At 36.6% G+C, this 9267-nt stretch overlaps 2 protein-coding genes across 2 annotated transcripts; one reads left to right on the top strand and one right to left on the bottom strand.

Annotated features, from left to right (window-relative positions):
- Positions 1-730, top strand: LOC129249481 (protein insensitive-like). Its single transcript, XM_054889325.1, has 2 exons — positions 1-79; positions 323-730. Exons 1-2 carry the CDS (start codon positions 62-64, stop codon positions 659-661), a joined length of 357 nt encoding a protein of 118 aa, XP_054745300.1. The 5' UTR covers positions 1-61; the 3' UTR covers positions 662-730.
- Positions 731-4527: 3797 nt separating this feature from the next.
- On the bottom strand, positions 4528-7504 carry LOC129248907 (uncharacterized). Its single transcript, XM_054888518.1, has 3 exons — positions 7351-7504; positions 5584-7089; positions 4528-4731 (listed from the first exon to the last, which is right to left on the bottom strand). Exons 1-3 carry the CDS (start codon positions 7366-7368, stop codon positions 4528-4530), a joined length of 1728 nt encoding a protein of 575 aa, XP_054744493.1. The 5' UTR covers positions 7369-7504.
- Positions 7505-9267: the final 1763 nt, after the last annotated feature.

Raw genomic sequence — 9267 nt, 5'->3', positions numbered from 1 at the left:
ACGAGTCAAAGAGCTCGCAATACTTTTTATAAAATTGTATCAAATTATTTTATTTCAAATCATGGATAATAAACAATTGGTAAGTTTACAGAAGAAAATAGGCTCGCTTTAATAAAGGCAGTGCCTTTCAGTGTGCCTTACTTGTGATCAAAATTAAGAAGAGCGTGATTAATAAAGGGTAAAGCTATTTGTAAATGGTATGGCTATAGATGACCAAGAGAGTTTTAAAGAATTATACAACACAATATATAAAAATTTAAATGCAACATTCAATTTGTATCAATATTAACTCAAAACTTATCTCTTCTATTTCCTATTTTAGCCCACTTCATCAGACAATCGTCATTCCCAGCAGCAACTGGCCGTAAATGCCGCAGAAGCGACAAAACCGCGCAATGTAAATTGTACAACAATCATGAACAATCAACCATCAGCTCCACACGCAACAACTGAAGAGGAATCGCCGCCTTTTGAGGAAGAACCACATGAGAAAGTGCTGGATGAAGATATTATAAACGATATAATATTTGCGGTCACAACCAGGAGTGGAGTGTCTGAAGAGGAAGTTCGTAATACTATCGCCGCAGTTTGCGCCGAACAGAGAAAATTGTGGGAAGAGGAAAATAAAGGAAATATGAAAAATAAAACTATCAAAAGTTAAAATTATATTTTTTAAAATGCAAGTAACTGTAATTAAAGTATAATAAAGATTAATGTACGAGGAACATTATTTATATTTCTTCTACTTAATTATATTAAACGTGTTACAGGACTTTTAAAACCTAATAGACACACTCATGGACATGTAACACACACTCATTCAACCCATTCGAGGCAGCACATATTTTTGTCGATCATTCTCAGAAATTTTGTGGAACAACAACACGACACACACAAATATGAGGAGAAGCTCAGCCAAACACCTAAAAGGGGTGTAAGCGCCAATTAATTATATGTTGCACATAAATACCCAGAACCCAAAATTTGTTTTTGCTTTATATTGGCCATTTTTGATAAAAAAAAGAGGTTGTCTGTAAAGTCGGTTTACTGACGATAGTTTAACGTGATAACGTCATAAGAAAATACTAATTGAATGGTTGCATTTTTCAAAAGAAAATTTTAATTTTATTTGTTTGATAGATATTTTGTATGGATATAGAGAATGAGTTAACATTAACATAACATAACATAACATAACATCACATAACATAGCATACCATAACATATTATAACATAACATAACATAACATAACATAACATAGCATAACATAACATAACATAACATAACATAACATAACATAACATAACATAACATAACATAACATAACATAACATAACATAACATAACATAACATAACATAACATAACATAACATAACATAACATAACATAACATAACATAACATAACATAACATAACATAACATAACATAACATAACATAACATAACATAACATAACATAACATAACATAACATAACATAACATAAAATAACATAACATAACATAACATAACATAACATAGCATAACATAACATAGCATAACATAACATAACATAACATATCATAATATAACATATCATAACATAACATATCATAACACAACATAACATGCTGTTCAAGCAACGACGCATGAGCAAGATAACGACGCATTTTTTGGTGCGTGCAGCTGGCTACATAGAATTATAAGACGTTATCACGTCAAAAAATAATAATAACATTAAAACAACAGGTATTATTAACAAACTTGGTTTTATTTTAAATTCTTCAAGTAAATCAAATTAATAATAATCAATAAGAAGGCATATGCAAATACAAATACGTGAATTTATATTATATATGCACATATGCGCATATGCGCATATACATACACATATACGCTCACTTAAGTGGAGAGAGCAAGATGTCGAACGTTGCCGTTCGTTTGCTTTGTCGTTCGTTCCGCGCTTTCGCTTGCAGTTCATTCAAGGTAACGGCAATGAGCAAGATAACGACACATTTTTTCGTGCGTGCAGCCTGTTAAATCGAATTATAAGACGTTATCACGTCAAAAAACGTATTTGCAATAATCTCTTTGTAACAGGTAGAGTCTCTGAATATTTTTATTACGAGAGAGAGATTGAACACTAAATGTGCAATGTAAAATAAAAATACTTATTAAATTGATTAACATTTATTCCAAAACTATTCCGGTAACTTGAGATCTTTATTTTAAGTTCAGTAATAAGGAAATAAATAGAACCAAATAAAGAAATTTTCCAGGAAAGACGACCCTTACTTTTGTTGTACGTTTGAAACAATCTCTCAAAAATAATCCAGGCTATGGACAGAAACAGGGCAACAGTAATTAGTGCGTAAAGTTAGTATATTTAATGTCTTTGTGCAGTGCGCAAAAAGGTTTGTTCGATATGTATGGGAAAAATCATTTTTTGAGAGGAACTTTGGATTCCATGTCACTTGGGATGTGTTTCACAAAATTTAGCCCAACCAATTCCCATATCATTGGATTGTTTACGAATATGGTGAATACAAATGTGCAAAGCTGGGAAATGGAGCGCGAATGCTGCTGCGTTGTTAAATATTATTAATTATGAATTCACTTTACAGGAAAATAACGATCGCGCTGGTAGAGCGACAGCAGAGTTTCGTTTGGAGTTGTGGGAGGGGAAGCTGCCGACATGGCAGTAGAAATGGCAACAATAACGGATTTTTACGGATTTCCTCCAACTTTTATTACTAGCAGCCAATTGCGCAATTAAATTAGCTATTCCTTCTCCTTGTATATTCTTCATATCGTTAATAATAGTTACGATTTGAGGGCATGCACCTGGAAAGTCCGGTCCCTTAAAGGGGAACGTGCCTCTGCCCGGCTGGTTGATGTCCTCGTGAGAGTAAAGGCTGACATCACTGCCATTCAAGAGATGCGATGGACGGGGCAAGGTAAGAAAACCATAGGACCTTGCGACGTCTACTACAGCTGCCATGTAAAGGAGCGCAAATTCGGTGTCGGATTTGTTGTGGGAGAGAGACTTCGTCGCCAAGTACTGTCGTTCACTCCGGTGGACGAGCGTCTCGCGATAGTCCGCTTGAGCGCTTGGAACGTTCCTATGAGCGCTGCCTCCGCCACGACATAAAAATCGTGCTTGGCGACGTCAACGCCAGGGTGGGCAAGGAGGGAATTTTCGGTCCCACAGTCGGAAAATTCAGCCTGCACAACGAAAAATCCGGTAACGGACAGAGGCTGATCGACTTCGCCGGGGCCCGAAACATGGTAGTCTGCAGCACCAGATTCCTGTCTCCTGATCGAAAAACGCGAAGCCAGATCGATCATGTTGTGATAGATGGAAGACACGCTTCCAGTGTATTAGATGTACGTACGATCCGAGGACCCAACATCGACTCGGATCATTACCTCGTTGCAGCCAAACTGCGCACAGGCCTCTGTGCAGCAAAAAAACATGCATCTACCTACGCAAAGAATGTTCGACATCGAAAAGCTGCAATCACAACAGACAGCCGGAAGATTCGCCACTCGACTCTCACTCCTGCTCTCAGAGAGTACTGCCCAACAAACCGGCATGCACGAGCAATGGAGCAACATTTCTCGTTCTCTACTTACCGCCGCCGAGGAAAAAATCGGATTCCGGCGACCCTGAAAAATCAGTTGGTACGACGCGGAATGTCATGCTGCCGGCGCGCAACGCGAGCCATGTGGGCTACCGAGAGCTAAGAAAAGAAGAGATACGTATTATTCGAAAGAAGAAACGAGAGGCCGAAAGGAGGCCTCTGAGTGCGAGGAGCTTGAGATGCTGGCCATAGGAACAACGCCTGAAAACTCTACCAGAAAGTTCGGCGGCTTACAGAAGGTTTTAAGACCGGGGCGGTTTCTTGTAAGAACAAAGAAGGCATATTACATTATTCAGTTTTACGGCAGGGCAAATGCAAAGTGTTCTTCGTTTTGCTTAACAAAGAAATATCGCTTAACAATAAATGAATTTATTTTCAATTCAAATTTTATTTTTTGAAATATACTACTCGTACAAAATCCCTTCAGAAAGGGTATTATCAACTGGCCACATATGTATACATGTACATATGTATGTTTTTATAATTCAGAATTACACTAATTTTTCCCATTTTAAAATAGGTCACTATGCTTACACCCAATATAATAGACCTATACAGGTAGACAAATTTCTTGAATATTTGGAGCGTCATTTTGGATGCCCCTCAAAAGGTGTATACATTTGTACTCAACGAGTTTTTTCAAGTCCTGAAAGCAGTAAAAGTTTTTTGCCGGAGGAAACAGGAAAAGTGTAATTTTGTGGAAAACTTTAGTATTCTCCGACACCATCGAAAACCAAGTAAAATTCTATAACCTTTGCTTTAGTTTCTTAAGCTGCAATTAGTGGGGCCGTAGCCATAACGCCATAGCCGCAACGTTACAGCATGCGTCGATTAATTATGCCTTACCCATAAAAGTCTGATATTAAAGAATCAAAGAATTAATGGCAAAATTTGCAGTTTGTCTTAAAAGTCCAATGTAGAGGTGCCATAACCATTACGCCATAAATTGGCCATACTTTGCCGGAATTTTGGTTTTTCGCCGCAATTCAGCAAATCACAATGCAACTGGTTATGGTTATCCTTATCCTTATCAATTATTGGTGCCACAGCCATAAACAGCTGATATTTACATATACCATCACATTTGTGCAGTTCGATGTGCAGAAACTAAAGAAAAGTTAACAACAATTATACCAGATGCAACACAATGCAACACCATGCAACTGTATTTGTGGAACAACATCAAGACCATACCTAATGGTTGAAGAAACTTTGTTCTTAAGAGAAAAATACATAGAAAAAATAAAGCTAACGCAGCAGCATCTCTATCATGCATCCGTTAAGAATAGAATATCGAAGAATAACAAATTACAATGGAGTCGATGCTCCTTTTATATTTGATTATGAATATGAATTTTATTTACCTACCACAAAATCGTGACAAAAATATTTTTTGCATGCTACAAAATAAACACAACATCAAAGAGAGCATTAAAGTTTTTATTTGCTGATTCGTTTGAGCTTATCTATGGCTGAAATTCGCCTTGGTTTGCGCTGTCCGTTGTGGAGCAAGAGTCACATATATAAATTATGAAGACCGTAACGAGAGGAAGACACTCTCTCATGAGTATGTTTATATATGATACAAGCAATGCTTTTGTGTGTGCGCATGTGTATGAATTCACGACAGCAAGAGAAGTGCTCTTATCAGTTCTTTTAAATGAGTGGGTGATAGATGTCCATGAGTGTGTCAGATTTTAAAAGTCCTGTAAATCATTTTCTAACAAGAACCTATCCATTTTTTTGGGCACCAACAATGTGGCCGTTGAAAGATATTTATGCTGAATGTTTCACGGAAATTTCACAATTTCTTGTCCGTCTTACCTGCACCATATTAGCCAAAAATGACACTTCAAATTATATAATTAAGTATAGAAGTATATATAATGTTCCTCGTACAGTAATCTTTATTATACTTTAATTGCAATTACACATATTTTAAAATGTATAATTTCCTACATTTTCCTTATCTGTTTTGCTAAGTTCTGGGTGTTTCTTTCGCCACATTTTGTTCTCGTCGGCGCATTTTGTGGTGATGGCAGCACGCACTTCCTTTGCAGACACTCCACTCCTAGTTGTGACCGCAAATATAATATCCTCTACAATTAGGGGATCTAGCGCTTCTTTAAGTGGTTTGTCTTTAAAAGCTGGCGATCTCTTTCCGCTCAATGAGTGCGTAGCTAATGTTTCACGATCAAAACAGATCACTAATAGTTTTCGAGTTGCCACTGAAGCATTAGTAAAATCAATTGATTCGTAATATTTTTGTGGTACGAGAGTTTTGTTAGGACCAATCGATATGTAAGTCACTTTATCATTTGTGTTATTGCCATTTATTTGCAATGGTTGGAGTGGGCACTGTGACACTTCTTGGGATGGTCCAGGTATTATCCATCTGCATCTACGCTTACTACTTTGAGAGATTGTTGGCCGTTTTGTAGCGACTGCCCTTTTTGAATGTGGTTGAACTCCTACGTGCTCCTGGGAACCATTTTGCTCTGTGTTACTCTCATATTCCATAACACTCGCTTTCCGTTTGTGTTCGTCCGGAAAACATATCGCCATGTCTCCGGCAACTACGGAGCAAAGTAAGTCCAGATTATTTCCCTGAAAAGCCTCTCCTATTTCTGGATGTCCGTCGTTGTCAATGCGATCACCATGAGCGATTGTTGCCCAGTTTGCATTGCGCGGTATCTCCTCTTCGGCACGAATTGTTGCAATAGTATTACGAACTTCCTCTTCAGACACTCCACTCCTAGTTGCGACCGTAAATATAATATCCTTTAGAATATTTTCATCTCGCACTTTCTCATGTGGTTGTTTTTTTAAAGCTCGCGATTTCTTTCGGGCCATTGCGTTTGCTTGATCATTGATGATTGTTTCACAATTTATAATGCGCGGTGCTGTCACTTCTGCGATGTTTTCGGCCATATTCGAGTTTGCTGGAACAGTATGGTATTTTTGCGGCGATGCCTGTATATCTCCATGCACTTTTTGTGCCATATACTGAAAGTGTGTATTATTGAGCTCCAGGTGCTGTTCCGGTTGTCCTTGCAGGTCGCTATGCTTGCAAGTGACCTCTCCGCGTTGCTGAGTATTTTTTGGACTTGGACTTTGAGGTGGCGTGTCTTGTTGGTGGAAGTTATCCTCCTGCTGGGAATGACGCTGTTGTGGGAAATAACGTTGCTGCTTGCTACGCCTATCCTTATTCTTCAATTTCAGTATCACTTTTGTTTGGTCGTCCAGTTGTTTTTCAAGCTCAGCAATTTTTTGCTTACATTCTTTGTCGCTAACAATCATTTCACTCAATTCTTTATTAAGGTAAATATTACTTTGCATAAGCTCAGCATTATTTTGCTCAAGCTTAGCACATTTTTGCTCAGACTCTAATCTACCATTAATGAGATTCTGCATCCAAGCCATAAACACCTCTTTGTTTTCCTCATTTTTACATGATGAAGTGGGCTAAAATAGGAAATATATTATTTAGAAGAGATAAGTTCTCAGTTAATATTGATACAAATTGAGTGTTGCATTTAAAGTTTTATATAATTCTATAATTTTTTAAAAATCACTTGGCCATCTATAGCCATACCCTTTACAAATAGCTTTACCATTTATTAATCGCTTTTTTTTAATTTTTATCGCAAGTAAAGCATATTGAAAGGCATTGGCTTTCTTAAAGCGGACCCATTTACAAAAGCAAACTTTCTTCTCTTAACTTACCAATTGTTTATTATCCATGTTTCGCCAAACACTACTTGAGATAAAATTTTATAAATAGTATTGCGAGCTGTTTGCACTGGTTCGTCCTGATTGATCTTTCTGACAATAATAGTCCTTGCTCTGACGGTTAGTTGGTATTTATAAGAATGTCTCTCGTACTCTGAAATACGGGAAGGTAAGAGTTAATTCTATTGCAGTGCGACCTTCTCTCTTTGCGACCTCATATACACACATACGTACACACATAAGTGTACAGATGAAACCAAACTCTCACAACAACAATGCACATCAAATACGATGCTAGAAATACCTATGTGATAACACACATACTTATATAAGCCAACGTTCCTGTTCCACTTGGAATGAGGTGGGCGAAATTGACTTTGAGAGTGTGTTGGTGAGCACAATATAAAAAGACCAACAATGAAAAATTAATACTATTGCTCTCCACTATAATATTCAGATACGGACAAAATTATTCACACAAAAACTAATTTTTCATTCGATAAGCTGTATCTTCAGAAAAAAAATGTTGTTCTAGAAAAAAAGCACAAATTTATTGTTTATTTAAAACTAACATAAACTTAACAAAACTTTACTCCATGAATGAAAAATTAACGAAAATTAATAACGCGAAAGCAATACTTGGAATGACCAAATAACTTGAGTTTCGAATGATCATATTCATAACGGGACTTAGTGCGAAGCATTGGTCGCTTTTTTAGAAGAATGAAATCAGTTAAAATTTAAAATTCATACTTTGTGTTAATAATTTTTTCCCTGGAATCGTATGATTTTCGTTAATATTTTTTTTATAGAGTAAAGTTATGTTCGTCGTCTGCAGCCTACTTAACGAAAACAATTTAACGAATGAAGAGAAAAACTTATATTGGGGCTCTTCTTTTCGCCAAGACTTAGCAAGTGGCGAACAAATGAAGCAAATGGTACAAATGAACATATGTCGGCAACGCGGGAAAAGGGCTGCCTTAAATGACATGTGCGGGTAGGCGGCTGAATTTTACTTTAATATTTCTTTATTACTAAACTCTCTATTGATATTCTTGTTTTTTACTATGTCTTTTAAATCAGGTTGAATAAAGCACTGAAAATTACTGGAAAGCTTGGTATGGAGTTCTAGTTTAAACATTTTTACAGTAGGAATTATCAGCTTCCACTTCAGGACAATTTTCACCTTGCGCTCTCAATTTCCCCTACATTGTAAATCCTTTGCGAACGCTAACGCCAAAACCTAATTGTTGTCATAATTTTCAATAATAATCAGGTAATCTTTCCATGAATTTCAAAACTAAAATAGGACGAAGTGCGAAAGTTTGTTCGAGCATTGTAAAGCAATTTATGGTAACATTTACTTAGACCAGATAAAGAAATTCACGATGAGGTCACTCTCAAGGACAATAGGATAAGCTAACGCCAAACCCTAATTTTTGTTTTCATTTTTAATAAGCAGGTAACATTTTCATGAATTTCAATATAAAAAAGGGACGAAGGCCGAAAATCTGTTCTTCAATTGTATTAATATTTATGGGAATATTTGCTCAGATGGAAATCCTCAATATTTGCTTACAAGGAAATTTACGATGAGGCCCAATAGGTGCAGTCTCAAGGACAATAGAATACCCCATAAGCTAACGTCAAAACCTAATTGTTGTCATTAAAGAAAAAAGAACGAAGTGCGAAAGTTTGTGCGTGCATTGTAATGCAATTTATGGTAATATTTGCTCAGATCAGATAAAGAAATTCTCGAGGAGACCACTCTCAAGGACAATAGAATACCAGGTTGGGCCTTCTGAAGCAAAATTGTGAAAGTAACCTTAATAACCTAGGTTGAGTTTTTTCTTATATCACCAACACAATCTCAGTTTTGTTGTAAGCAAACCGCTGTTACATTACTAGTCG

Source organism: Anastrepha obliqua, chromosome 5, assembly GCF_027943255.1.
Source record: "Anastrepha obliqua isolate idAnaObli1 chromosome 5, idAnaObli1_1.0, whole genome shotgun sequence".
Lineage (NCBI taxonomy): Eukaryota > Metazoa > Arthropoda > Insecta > Diptera > Tephritidae > Anastrepha > Anastrepha obliqua.
The sequence above is the reverse complement of the archived record's forward strand: the minus strand, read 5'-3'. Positions and strand labels throughout refer to the sequence as shown.